Raw genomic sequence first — 14,840 nt, forward strand, 5'->3', positions numbered from 1 at the left:
AATATTTGCAGTAATCTTTAAATTACACATATACCTTGGGGTGCTTTCATAATCATTTGAATAGCACATCTCTAATTGCATTTTCACGGACGGGATAGAAACAGACCCTTTACTTTTCAGTGCATTTAATCAAGAATGAATAAATAGGTCAATTTAGATGCAAAATCTGTCAAATATAATCAAAATATACATTTTAATATAGCAGTGATTAAATATGGAATTCTTTCCATATGATTTTTTTCATTCTTGATAAGGTAGCTTCAAGGAGAAATATTTATTATGGACGTTAACCCTTATATTTTTTTTTAAAACAAAATTTCTTAACATATACAGTGCCACAAAAATAAACATTTCTCACAACAGTTGAAGTTCCTGTGATTGGAAAAATGTACTCCACACCGAAAAAGTTTTGTATATTTAAGAGTGTTTTCCTTACTATTTGATATTATCACACTATGTTTGTAACAGAGACACAGAGAAAAAGAGAATTTACGGGGAGAGTTTAAGTTTGTCCAAAAGTCATATATACATCAAAACCCTCAAAAACACAGACACATCTTTCCAAACGGCTCACCACACAACAGCGGCATCATCCGTCCATGGGCGAGGTCCAGAAAAGCACTAAAGGCGTCAGAAACATCCATTCATTGTTTTTACATCGTACAACACACAAATAACCCAAATACACTACAATTTTGAGAGTAGGGATAACGGCTAAGGTAGTACACATTCCTAATGTTCACTTTCACAGCTGTGCTACACATTTTGGAAGAGAAGTTACGAGTAAGCATTGGGTTTGGTACTGGTGGCTCACTTTGAAACTCTGAGCATCAATTTTATTTGAAGTCTCCAAACTCATTATTTTTTTCCTATTCAGTCACAAAAATTGCAGCTGTAAAGATAAAAAGCACTTGAATTAGAAAAAAACATGACACACTCCTCAAACATATTACACCTCCCTTGCATTTTTACCTCACTGTTACTATGAAAAATCTTCATGCAGAAGGTTTCTTTATAACAAATTCACATTTATACACTTCTCACGATTCTTTCCTTAAAGTTTCAGCCGGGAAGAAATTTTTAGGAAAACTTTTAACATATAGTGTCATTTTAGATAAAAATTGTATCAGCAAAATTTTGAAATGTGGGTACTTACTAGTAATCACAGTAGTGAAACATTTACTATTAAATAAGAACAGTTTGCCTTTTAAAAAGGGCGGAAGGGGGGGAAAAAGGAATGGCAGCAATTTTCATAATTTTTGCTTCTTTTTCAGTTATGGTGTTCAGTGAGTCACTCAACAGTTGAACAAGTAACAGAATAGAGGCGGAGGGAGATCCCTCGTGACTCAGCGCCTTTGCAAAGGTCACTCCCTCCTCTGTCCCCAGGAACACCAGTCCCTGCTTCACCAGTCATCTCTGCCAGGGAACCTGCCCGGAGTGAAGACTTAGCCACGTGGGGAACTCTTTTTCATAAATTAGTCTGTGTCTGTCTCCCTTTTGACTGTGAACCTCTGAAGGCAGGGGCTATCTCGAGCGTTTCTGTTTAAGGTGCTTATCAGAGCTCTGAGCATACGATGAGAGCGCTGTTTACTGAACTGAGAGGTGGATAAAGGGCTGCTCCCAGCAGTTATCTTTAATCAGTCCTGAACTTTTAGTAGCTAAGAAGTGCTCATTGTCGCACTTATGCCTACACCAGCCCAGTCCAAACGAAATGGAATAGAAAAGTCAGGCACAGGGAGGGATTATTTGACTGAGATGTCAAAGCCTCAAAATGATAAACTCTCATTAACCTTGTATAAGGAAAAAAAAAAAGCCAAAGTAGGAATCCACAAAAATCTTAGTATGCAGTAGAAAAAGTTTTAAAAATATATATACGTATAGGTTGTAAGATGCGTAATAAAAATTACATTGGACAGTGCTCCCAAAACTTTGACACTCTTACTCCTCCTTCCGGTGTGTGACCTTGACCAAATCACTCAATGCCAAGGATCAGTTGCTTTAGGTGTGAAATGGAGACAAAAAGTATCTGGCTAGTTTACGTCACAGGGTTTGATTTCCCACTGAGACGACCAAAGGAGTTCGTGACGAGGAAGTGGGTATGAAAAGTACTGTGTAAAGGACAAGCAGCGTTATTACTGCCTATCCACTTTCCTCAAGTAGTTTTTGAGAACCTACCCACTGTGTTAGGTGCTGGGGTTAGCAATAAACTTTTTCCTTTATCAGTTTCCTTCCATAAGTCCATTATTAATCACGTCATAAGTCATATTAGAAATTTAAAACTAGAATGTCAGAAATTTAAAATTCTGCTTGATCTGCCTTCAGCTCAGGGCGTGATCCCGGCGATCTGGGATCGAGCCCCACATCAGGCTCCTCTGCTATGAGCCTGCTTCTTCCTCTCCCACTCCCCCTGCTTGTGTTCCCTCTCTCGCTGGCTGTCTCTATCTCTGTCGAATAAATAAATAAAATCTTAAAATTCCGCTTGAGTACAGAAGTTGCAAAGGGTAACAATCTAAGCTTTATTTGATGAGGCCAAGTAAGGATAAACAAATAAAAAATACAATTATGTACCCAAGGATATTTTTAGATGTTTTCTAAATGCCATGTAATAGATGTTAGCTTTCCATAAATTCCTGTCATCAGGTAATAAAGTGGTAATCTTCTAATTTACCAAGTAGCTGGGGCAACTTTTTGCTTTATCAGTAAAATCTTTATGCTTCTCAGGACAACTTGGAGGCTTTTCTTCCTCTTAGTTTTGTAAGTTAATCAAGATTTTTAAAAATTTATTGATAATTCATTGATGACTTTTAATACTGATTTAAAAAGTATAAACACGCAAATAATAATAATAATAATAATAATAATAATAATAATAATTTACATCTGTTCAAAGCACAGGAAGTTCAAATATCATACCTGAAATAGCTAAGCATTGCACGGTCATTATTACAAGCCCACAGGAAAAGCTCAATATTAGATACCTTAAATTGTTTACAAGAAATCCTTGATGTTAAGATCCGCTAATGGGTCCTTTGCTGGAGGTTTCTTGGGACTCTGCGTGGCAGGTGTAGGGCTTGGAGAAAGCTAGTGGGGAAAAGCCAGCCCGAGACAGCAGAAACAGAAATCAAACAGAGAGACAGGTAAGCGTTCGGCAGAGCACATACCACAGAAAACAAACATGCAGAGGATCAGACGGCTAAAGGTTTACAAAATCTCCTTCGTTTACTCAGCCACGGTGTCATTTAATTTTGGTTTCATAAAGTACACTTTAAATGCTCTTTAGCTTTCTTGAAATCCTGTGACACCAGATTTAGCCAAAGTAGTATCTGAGGACTCTGGCACAACCATATGGGTACGAGTCAGGGAAGACGTAGAAAAGTAGTCACGTTCAGATGATATAAATATACAGTACAATAACGCAACAATCAACTGCTCCACACAAAGCCCTTGTACTTTGAGTTATTAGTACCACTGAACTAATAAAGGAATTTTGATGGCTTTTCCTTATAGTGAGAGTGAGTTTGAGGGAAAAACTGAAAGGAAATAACTTGCAGAAAGTCACTTAAGAAATTACTTTAAATTATTAGCTAAATATAGAATTTCATATGAAATATTTTAAATGAAAACCAGTCAAGTTTGGGGACACTGTTTGCTTCAGATGGAAAAGAGTTTCCCAGGTGTGAATGTCACTAAATTCCAATATCCCTGTCCAGCTCGCAGAGAAGACTAATTACTAAACGCTATAGGAAAGAACCATATTGCACTTGCTAAAAAAGCAACAAAGAATTAACTTACCTTGTTTGTTTAATTAATACCTAAATTATTTCATTGTGTGACAGACATAAGCTTTGGAAGCAGGCTTTTGCAGGAGTGTTAGGCTCTGAAGCCTTGAAAAAGTCATGTGATCCGTATGGAGTAATCACTGACACGAATCCTTTGAGTCTAATTCTTCTCCTATGCTTGTACCTGACAGAAATCTCAGAAATCTGGGATGGTGGGGGTAGTGATGTATGTTTTTATTGGTTCAGTAAACAGAGCTCCAGAAACAAAGATTTTTAGATTTGTGCCCATGTCCAGAAACTACTGACTGAGTGCACTACCTATCAATCAAGTTTCCATTTTTTTAAAATAGGAATCTTTCTTCATAGAAAGATCAGAAAAGATAAGAACAAGGGTTGAAGTTGTTTGGAAGGTAAGAAACTCAAAAGTTGAGGGACACCTGGGTCCAGGCTCAGTCTGTTAAGTGTCCGCCTTTGGCTCAGGTCACCATCTCTGGGTCTTGGGATCCCACATTGGGCTCCTTGCTCAGATAGGAGCCTGCTTCTCCCTGTCTGCCACCCCCCGCCCCCGGCTCGTGTTCACTCTTTCTCCCTCTCTGTGTATGACAAATAAATAAAATCTTTAAAAAAAAAGAAACGTAAGAGTTGACTCATCATTAATAATTTGGTGAGATGACAACATCATGAAGGATGATACCAAACCAATTGAGATATAGTGGAAAAGTCCAGGCATCAGTAATGGAAAACAACATTTTGTTTTCTGAAGTTATAAAATCATATTTATTTTATTATTTAGAATAATCTGCTTCTCTGATATAGAAAATATAAAACTTTTTTTTTTTTTAATTTAAGAGAGGGAGGGAGGGGCAGAAAGGGAGAGAGAGAAACTTAAGTAGGCTCCACACCCAGTGCAGAGTCTGACCTGACACAGGGCTTGATCCCAGAACCTTGAGTTCAGGACCTGAGTCCGAGAGTCGGATACTTAACTGACTGAGCCACCCAGGCGCCCCTGCAATCTAAAACTTTTATAAATACAGCATACCATTTCCTAAATCACTATAAATTCAATGAAATGATTAAGACACTCTTTTCATCATATTATCTATTTTTCATTTTCATTCTTTGAATTAAGTATGTAAACTGATGCTACGTAACACTGGTATCATGCAAGAAAAACAGCTACTTTAATAAAATTGTGTTAATTTATTTCTAAAGCTTTTAGCACACGAAATACAGGAAGATTTTAAAAACCTTAATATTATTCTTCCAAGTTAATAAAAACTGAAATGTCTTGCCTTTTTTCAAAAAGGTGTTAAATAATCGTAGGTGTATTCAACCATCAAGGAAACATTCATAATAAATGAGATCCTTCTTAGAACTTAAATATAAGTAGATTAAATTTAATCCCAACTATGAGCCCCAAAAGCTTCCTCACTCCCCTCAGAAACAATACAAGGCACAGTTCAATGGTCTCAGAGGAGACTGAAACGTTTCTCACAAAGCCAGTGCTTTGAGTATAGCCTTGAAGGCTAGGGTTTCTCACCTTCTAAATTTATCTCATTGAACACCCACCATTCTTTCTTCTGGTCACTGTGGCTTTTGAGGGGTTAAAGAAGCTCACAATAAAGTTTGGGAGCAAGTAGATAATAGATTTTAGAGATGACTAAAGGAAGCGAAAAAGGATTAAAGTATACTCAGAGAGTTCAAAGTAGGAATCCTATGGATAACAACACAAACATCCATGTGCTGAGTTAAAAATATCATAGAAGTGGGGCGCCTGGGTGGCTCAGTCAGTTGAGCATCTGACTCTTGATTTTGGCTCAGGTCATGATCTCAGGGTTGTGACATCGAGTCCTGTGCAGCAGGGAGTGTGTTTGAGATTCTTTCCTTCTGCCCCTTCTCTTGCCACTCCCTTCTCAAAATAAAAAAATATTATAGACGTGAAACCATTTACTGACACCACTGTAATATATTTGAGCTTTTTGTTTCGGTTTGCTGGGCACGGTGCTAGTAAAGTCATAACGTGGTGTTCTGACTCCATCCATGTCAGTTTCTCAGGGTAAAAACCTCTTGGTTCTACCTCCACCTCCACCTTGGCAGGGCAATTTACAAAAGGAATCAAGAACTGGTTGCTCATCAGTGTGACTATCACTACTGGCAGCAAAACAGTTCAACAAAGTGTGTATGTTTTACCATCTTGGTAGTAAGAAATTTGGCTTCATCTAAAGAGAGGTTTGTTCTCTGTCCTGGATCCTGGTAGGTAACCTCTAAACCCTCGGAATTTCCTGAGTAATAGGCAAGTCTTTGTTATGCAGGGTGGGTTCCTGGAACCACATTTGATCCTTTATGCTAACAAGAGGACTTAGGGTGGGGACTAGCCAACCAGAAAGACCACAATGTGATGAGACTGTTAGGTCTTGGGGCCTCACGATATCAGCCTGGCGTTGAGTGAAGTTGGGGTGTTGCAGATTGAGTTCGACCACATGGGCAATAACTCACTCAATGTAATAATTCAATTATTCCTATAAGGAAACGTCAATAAAAACTCTGCACACTGAAGTGCAGGTGAGCTTCCTGGGTTGGTAATACTGCATGTATACTGTTACATGTTGATGCCAGGCGAGTTAACATATCCTCAGGACAAAGAAGATTCATGCTTGGAACCCTTCCACCTCCAGATTTCACCCTACACATCTCTTCTTTTGGCTAGATCTAATTGGTATCCTTTCGCTATAATAAAACTGTGATGAATTTCATGCTTTCCTGAGTTCTGTAAATTGTTCTAGGATACTGAGAACCTTCAAATCTGCCGGCAGCTGGTCTGAAGTGAAGGGGTAGCCCTCGGGACTCCCAAGCTTGTGGCTGGTGTCTGAAGTACACGTAGTTTGGTAGGGACTGTTCCCTTAGACCCTGCAGTTTGGCAAACTCACTGCTATTAGCCTCACAATTCTTGGGCAAAACTGGCAGCCTGGAGGATGGTGTCCCTAACCTTGAGTTTAGCTAGTTCTGGAAACACATGATAAAACTATGTATGGATCAGAAGTACTCATTTTTCTGGAATAAATGCCCAGCTACTTTAAATGTCGAGTTGTCCTCAGGAACTATTCTGACTTAAGTAGGAGAAGAATGGAGGGACTTAGGATGGTGAGTTTCTTCTATCATTTTCCTCCAAACCTCACACTACTGCTAATCTGTCTTCCATGTTTCCCCTTTACTTCTGAAGCAACAGATACGTGGATTATATGAGGTAAAAACATTTTTAAACAGTTTGCCACATGGCAGTTTTATACTTGTGATGTCATTATTCTAAAGACATTAAAGAACTGACCTGTGTGCCAGGTACAGCCGCAGCTCCAAAGGGTGGCCTCATCATGGGCTGTGCAAACATGACTGGCTGCTGAGGCATCATGGGCATGCCCGTCCCAGCGGGAGGCTGGAAAGCAAGAGCGGTTCACAGCATGAGTGGAATCCACTATGGGAATGCCCTGACACTTAAGTCTTTAACATTTCTGACAATTTGTGAGAATGCAGGTCTGTGAGAAAGTATAACTTGTCATTTTGAATGATGGGTGCTGTGAGGCTGGCAGATGGCAGAGAATCACTGAGGTACAGTAGAAGCCTGGCTGGCCATGTGGCATCCTTCTCCCAACCAGGCTTCGCTGGTGATTATTTGTCTTCTGTGAGCACAATTCTGAAGAGATAAAACCTTGTTTACTTATGGACTCTGGCCCTAAAATTTGCTAGTGATAAAAGTGATAAGTGAAAAGTCCTAGTACAGTGATTGAGAGTTGATTTTGATGATTGATCTAAGAATGTGTTTGGTAAATATTACCCTGAAAATGACAAAACTATATACTATAGTAATTATTTTGATGACAGAATTTAAGTATTTTACAGCCGATCTTATCATGTCATGTGTAGACTTCTTAATGTCTAAAAAAGGACTTAATTTGTTAAGTTTTACATTACTGCATTTGGGGAAGAATTATATTCTGTAGCTGTATTTGTTAATCTGGGATTTGGCAAAGGCCTCAGAAATGTCAATTACAATTTCTAGCACAGATCGCCACTCACCATTCCAAACCCTGCTCCAGGCTGTCCAACAGACGGGGCCCCGGCAACCGGAGGAACCGAACTGGCTGGAGGTACAGCTCCTTGCTACCAAAAAAACCCACAAAACACACACACACCACCACCACCACCACCAACAACAACAACAAACAAAAAGAACCAACATTATTTGGTTTTAAAATGACAGAATATAATTTTAAAATGCATGCCCCTTTAAATATGTGTGGCTATGTAAAGAAATATATTTCAGTTTTAAATTCTAAAAAATGGCTCTAGGACTATGCCAGTGATATGAACAAGGTTACTAACTTGATGTTCACGTTTGTGGTGCTATTTGGGCTCCCCGGCTTGCAGCCTACTGACAGCACTGGGCTTCCTCTGTACCTCCTTATAAGCTTCTTCTCTACTTTCACTGTAAACCAGTCAAATTTTCCAAGCTTGTCTTTTCCTATCATTATATCCTCCTACAGGTACTGGGTTAGACATTAGAAGAGGGTGTCTTCATTTACATATCAATGCTTGGTTTCCATTTGCCCCCCATTTTTAGTGTGTGTGTGTGTGTGTGTGTGTGTGTGTGTGTGTGTGTTTTAAGAGTGGGGTAGGGGTAGAGGGAGAGGGAGAGAGAGAATCTTAAGCAGGCTCCATGCCTAGCACCGCAGGGCTCGATATCACAACCCTGAGATCAAGACCTGAGCTGAAATCAAGAGTTAGACACTTAACCAACTGAGCCACCAGGGTGCCCCTTGCACCTGCCCCCCCTTTTTAGATTCCCCGTTTCTGTGTTATACTTCTGACTTTTTGACTGCTATACATTTGCACAAGGGCCAAAATTAATTTCAAGTTTTAGGAAGCATTTAGAAGATTACACATAATAAACCACAAAAATCCCATTTCAGGTACAGGTTTGACAGTTTTCAGTCACACAACAATATTTCCCTTATGTTTAAAACTAACCCTACCGCAATCCCTTAAACTTAACCATTAAAGCAAAATCCTAATGAAAAGAGAAAATACTATAGTGATGTCAGCAAAAATGGTGAAGTAAGGAACTCTGAAACTCTCCCTAATCCATAAAATCAGTGGAAAACAGGCAAAACTATTAGAATCAACTACTTTGGAACTCTGGAAACTAACTGAAAGCTTGCAGCAGCCAAGAAAGTACTTATTTAAGAAAATCAGCTGGATCTTGGCAAGAATAGTGAGCTTTGTGGCATTTTAACTTACCCTAGTGTCATCCATCCACTGTTCTCCAGCTCAGCTGTAGTCTTGAAAAGAATAGCTTACATTCTTAGTAATAGTACCAGAGGGAGCAGAATATATTTAATTATTTATTTTGCCTTGTCTGGGTGGCTCTCTGGAAAGACTGGCTCAAAAGCCTTGTCTTTGTCTCACCAAACTGGGAACGCACCTAGCGCTAAAGTTGTTACCTGAAGCCACTTGTGGAAAACACGTACAGCCAAATGTTTTAGTTGTTGCTGTCTGAAGCAATGGATAACAGGGCAAACAGTAGACTAAACAAAAAGCTTGGAGGAAAGTCTGGAGAAGGAGATGTTTGGGGGATTAAGAGTTGAAAAAGCTCAGATATACTCCTGGGAATTCAGAAATTCAGGCACATGCCCGGGGTTGTGTGCATGCTCAGGAAAGACATGAGAAGGCCTCTAGCTGACCCTGAGAATTTGAGCAAGCAGCAAGGGATGGGGATCGCTAAGGCAGAGTGGCACACTGCCTGGCTGACTCTGAAGACATGCCCCAACACAACTCAAAGCCCCTCTACAAAGCCTGGGAGATGTTCCTGTTCAAGGAAGTTCAGTACGTTATCCTCACCAGTAGCTGACCACTTAGCTAAAGAAGTAGAGACTTTAATCGTCACACATAATAAAGAACAGACTAAAGCATTAGTTCAGAATGGTCCCTCAACAAAAAACAAACAATTACAGAAAGGTAACCATAACAAACCTGTGGGGAAGAGGTAGAATCTGATTTCTAGAGTTGCCACATTACAATATTCAAAATGTCTAGGTTTCAACAAAAAAATTCTGAGGCATACATAGAAACAAGAACATATAGTCCAAATGCAGGAGAAAGATCTCAAATCAATAACCTGGACTTTCACATTAAGGAACTAGAAAAAAGGAAACAAACTAAACCCAAGGTAAGCAGAAGAAGGAAATAATAAATATGGGAGTAGAGACAACAAAAACTGACTGAAGAAGTCATAAAACATCTAAATAGACATAAAGAAAAAGACTATAAAATTAATCAAAAAACTTCCATCAGTAATCAAAAAAGCCCTGAAACATGAGAATTTCAATAGCTGCAGAAAAAGCATTTGATAAAATACAGTATCTGTTGATGATAAAAACTCTCAACAAAATAAGTTTAGAGGGAATATACATAATATGTATACGTACATACATACATATATAGACTATACACATACATATATAATATATATATTAAGGCCATATATGAAAAACCTACAGTTAACATCATACTAAATGGCGAAAAACTGAAGGCTTTTTCCGTAAGATCAGGAACAAGGTAAGAAGGTCCACTCTCACCACTTTTATTCAACATAGTACTGAATATCCTAGCTGCAGCAACCAGACAAGAAAAAGAAATAAAGGGTGTTCAGATTGGTAAGGGAGAAGCAAAACTCTCACCATTTGCAGAAAATAGGATACTACATATAGAGAACCCTAAAGACCCTACCAAAACACCATTAGAACTGATAAATGAATTCAGTAAAGTCACAGAATACAAGCTCAATACACAGAGATCTGTTGCATTTCTCTAAACTAATAATGAAGTAGCAGAAAGAGAAATTAAGAAAACAATTGCACCAGAAAGAAGAAAATACCTAGGAATAAATTTAATCAAGGAAGTGAAAGATCTATACTCTGAAAACAATGACATTGATGAAAGAAATTGGAGATGATATAAACACATAGAAAGACAGACCTTGTTCATGGATTGGAAGGATTAATATTATTAAAATGTCCATAATACTCAAAGCCATCTACAGATTCCATGCAATTCCTATAAAAAAAAACCTAATAATATTTTTCACAGAACTAGAACAAAGAATACTAAAATTTGTACGGAACTACAAAAGACCCCAAATAGGCAAAACGATCTTGAGAAATAAGAACAAGGCTGGAGGTACCATAATTCCAGGTTTCAAGATATACTACAAAGCTATAGTAATCAAAACAGTATGGCACTGACACAAAAACAGATACACAGATCAATGGAACAGAATAGAGAGCCAGAAATAAACCCAGGCCTATGTGGTCAATCAATCTATGACAAAGGAGGCAAGAATATGCAATGGAGGAAAAGACAGTGTTTTCAATAAATGGTGTTGGAAAACTGGACAGCTACATGCAAAAGAATGAAACTGGACCACTGTCCTATATCATTCACAAAAATAAGCTCAAATGGATTAAAGACCTAAATGTGAGACCTGAGACCATAAAACTCCTAAAAGAAAGCATAGGCAGCAACCTCTTGGATATTGGCCTTAGGAACATATTTATAGATATGTCTCCTCAGGCAAGAGAAATAAAAGCAAAAATAAACTTGAAACTACACCAAAATAAAAAGCTTTTACACAGCAAAGGAAACCAAATCAAAATCAACAAAACAAAAAGGCAACCTAGGGAATGAGAGAAGATATCTGCAAATAACATATCCAATAAGGGGTTAATACTCAAAATACATAAAGAACTCACAAAAGTCAACACCAAAAAAAACAATCTGATTAAAAAATGGACAGAGGACCTGAATAGACATTTTTCCAGAGAAGACCTATAGATGGTGAACAAGCACATGAAAAGATGCTCGACATCACTTGCCATCAGGAAAATGCAAATTAAAACCATAATAAGATATCATCTCACACCTGTCAGAATGGCTAAGATCAAAAAGACAAAAGATAACAAGTGAACAGGTATTGGTGAGGTGTGGAGTAAAGGGAACCCTCCCGTGCTGTTGGTGGGAATGTAAATGGGTGCAACCACTGTGGAAAACAGTATGTAGGTTCCTCAGAAAATTAAAAGTAGAAATATCATATGATCCAGTGATTCCACTACTATTTGCCCAAAGAAAATGAAAACACTAATTCAAAAGGACACATGCACCCCCCTGTTTATCACAGTATTATTTACAATAGCCAAGATATGGAAACAACCTAAGCATCCATCAAGAGATGAATGGATAAAGAAGAAAAGATGTGGAATCTATATGAAATGGATTATTACTCAGCCATAAAAAGAAAGATCTTGCCATCTGTGACAACATGGATGGACCCAGAGGGTATCTGCTAAGTGAAATAAATCAGACAGAGAAAGACAAATACCGTATGATTTCACTTAAATGTGGAATCTAAAAACCAAACCAAATGAACAAACAAAAACGCAGATTCTTACATATGAATAACTGGTAGTTGCCAGAGGGGAGGTGGGTGGGGATGAACAAGATTAGGAGGTACAAACTTCTAGTTATAAACAAAAGTGCAGCATAGGCAATATAGTCAACAGTAACAAACTTCCACCACAGAAAAGCCCAGAACCAGATGGCTTCACCGGTGAATCCTATTAAATGTACAATGAAGAATTAATATCAATCCTTTTCAAATGTACAAAAAAGAAAAAAAAAACTGGGAGAATACTTTCTAATTATTCTTTGATGCCAGTATTGCCCTGATACCAAAGCCAGACAAGGACATTAGAAGAAGACTACAGACCAATATCCTTTAGGAACCCTGATGCAAAAATTCTTGACAAAATGCTAGCATACCAAATCCAGCAGCATATTAAAAGAATTATATACCATGACCAAGTGAGAGCTATCCCAGAAATGTAAGGTTTGCTCTATCAATGTATTAACAGAATATAAGAAAAAAACCCCATGTAAGCATGTTACTCGATGCAGAAAAAGCATTTGACAAAATCCAACACCCTTTCATGACAAATCAAACACACACATACCATTCAACACACTAAGATTATACGGGAAATTCCTCAACCTAAATAAAAGGCATCTGCAAAGAATGCATGGCTATCATCATATTAACAGTGAATGACTAAAAGCTTAAGAACAAGACAAAGATGTACTGGAAGTTCTAGTTGTGGCAATCAGGCAAGAAAGAAAGAAACAGCAACCAGGAAGAAAAAAAGAAGTAAAACAATCTCTGCTTGTAGATGACATCACCTTATATACAGAAAATCCTTAGGAATATATATACAAAAGAAGTCATCAGAACTAATAAACAAATTCAGCAAAGTTGCATGATATAACACCAATATACAAAACTCAGTGTGGTGTTCACTGTACACTATCAATGAACAATCAAAAAATACAATTACAAAGACATTCATTTACAGTAGTGCTAAAAGTAAAATACTTAGAAATAAAATTAAGAAAAGTAATACAAGACTTGGGGCACTTGACTAGCTCAGTTGGAAGAGTGTGTGACTCTTGATGTCAGAGTTGTGGGTTCAAGCCCCATGCTGAGTATAGAGATTACTAAAAAAAAAAAAAAAAACAACAAAAAAAAGGACAAGACTCATTGAAACATTGTTAAACAATTTGTTAAAGTACTGTTGAAATAAAAAACTTAGGAAAATAGACATCCTGTGTCCAAGAATTAGAAAATTTAATATTAAGATGGCAATATTTCCTAATTGCTTTATAGGTTTAGTGCAATCCCTATCAAAATTTCAACTGCTTCTTTTGGGAAAATGGAGAATTGGAACCTAAAGTTTATATGGAAATGCAAGAGACCCAGAATAGCCAAAACAATCTCGAAAAAGAAGAACAAATTTGGAGGACTTACACTTCCTGGATTCAAAATTTATTACAAAGCTACATTGAAACAGTGATGGTACTGGCATAAGGACGGACATATGAATCAACACAACAGAATAAAGAGTCTGAAATAAACCCATACATCTATGGTCAATTGATTTTTGACAAGGATGCCCAGACTAATAAATGAAGAGTAGTTTCTTTAATAAATGGTTTTTGGAAAACTGGATTTTCACATGCAAAATAATGAATTTGGACCCCTATGTCACACCATATATGAAAATGGGTCTAAAATAGTGAAAGAGCTAATGTAAGACATAAAACTATACAACTCTTGTAAAGAAACGTAAGTGTAAATCTTCAAGACCTTGTGTTAGACAATGGTTTCTTAAATATGACACCAAGAGGACAGCAACAAAAACAGAAATGTGCACTGGAGTTTATCAACATTTATCAAATTTATCAAAGGACACTATCAAGAAAATAAAAAGACAACTCATAGAATGTGAGAAAACATTTGCAAATCATATATTTAATAAGCATCTAGTATCCAGAGAACTTAACAAAAAGACAACCCAATCATAAAATGGGCAAAGGATGTGAAGACATTTCTCAAAAAAAAAGAAAAGGACATACTAATGGCCAAGAAGCACATGAAAAAATGCTCAACATCATTTGTCATTAGGGAAATGCATATCAAAACCACAAAGGAAACCCTGCATATTGCTGGTGGGAATGTAAAATGAAGTGGCCGCTGGAAGGTTTGGCATTTCCTCAAAAAAGCTCAACAGAGAGTTACTCATGAGCCAGCAATTCCATTCCTAGGTATATGCCCAAGAGAACTGAGGACATATAATCACACAAAAACTTCTATACGAATCACAGAAGTATTTTTCATAATAGCCAAAAAGTGGAAACGACACAAATGCCCGTCAGTTGATGAGGGTGGTATATCCGAACCATGGATTATTCAGCCATAAAAGGAATGAAGTGCTAACACATGCTACGACGTGGATGAAGCTTGAAAATGCTGTGATAAGTGAAAGAAGTCAGGCACAAAAGCCTCCACATTATAAGGGTCTGTTGATATGGAATACCCAGAATAGACAAATCTATAGGAACAGAGTAAATCAGGTGCCAGGGCATAGGGAGAGGAGGAAATTGAAAAGGGACTGAGTTTCT

At 37.7% G+C, this 14,840-nt stretch overlaps 1 protein-coding gene across 1 annotated transcript in view; it reads right to left on the bottom strand.

Annotated features, from left to right (window-relative positions):
* Positions 1-290: 290 nt before the first annotated feature.
* The window catches only part of SNAP91 (synaptosome associated protein 91), a 131,367-nt gene continuing 116,817 nt past the window's right edge, over positions 291-14,840 (bottom strand). The window contains exons 26-29 of the mRNA XM_040643706.1: positions 7,851-7,934; positions 7,105-7,209; positions 2,979-3,081; positions 291-892 (exon numbers count right to left, since the gene is read on the bottom strand). Coding sequence (XP_040499640.1) covers positions 2,989-3,081; positions 7,105-7,209; positions 7,851-7,934 — 282 coding nt within the window. The 3' untranslated portion in view covers positions 291-892; positions 2,979-2,988. The remainder of the gene's footprint in view (positions 893-2,978; positions 3,082-7,104; positions 7,210-7,850; positions 7,935-14,840) is intronic.

The sequence above is a fragment of the Ursus maritimus genome, unplaced genomic scaffold (assembly GCF_017311325.1).
Source record: "Ursus maritimus isolate PB19 unplaced genomic scaffold, ASM1731132v1 scaffold_29, whole genome shotgun sequence".
Lineage (NCBI taxonomy): Eukaryota > Metazoa > Chordata > Mammalia > Carnivora > Ursidae > Ursus > Ursus maritimus.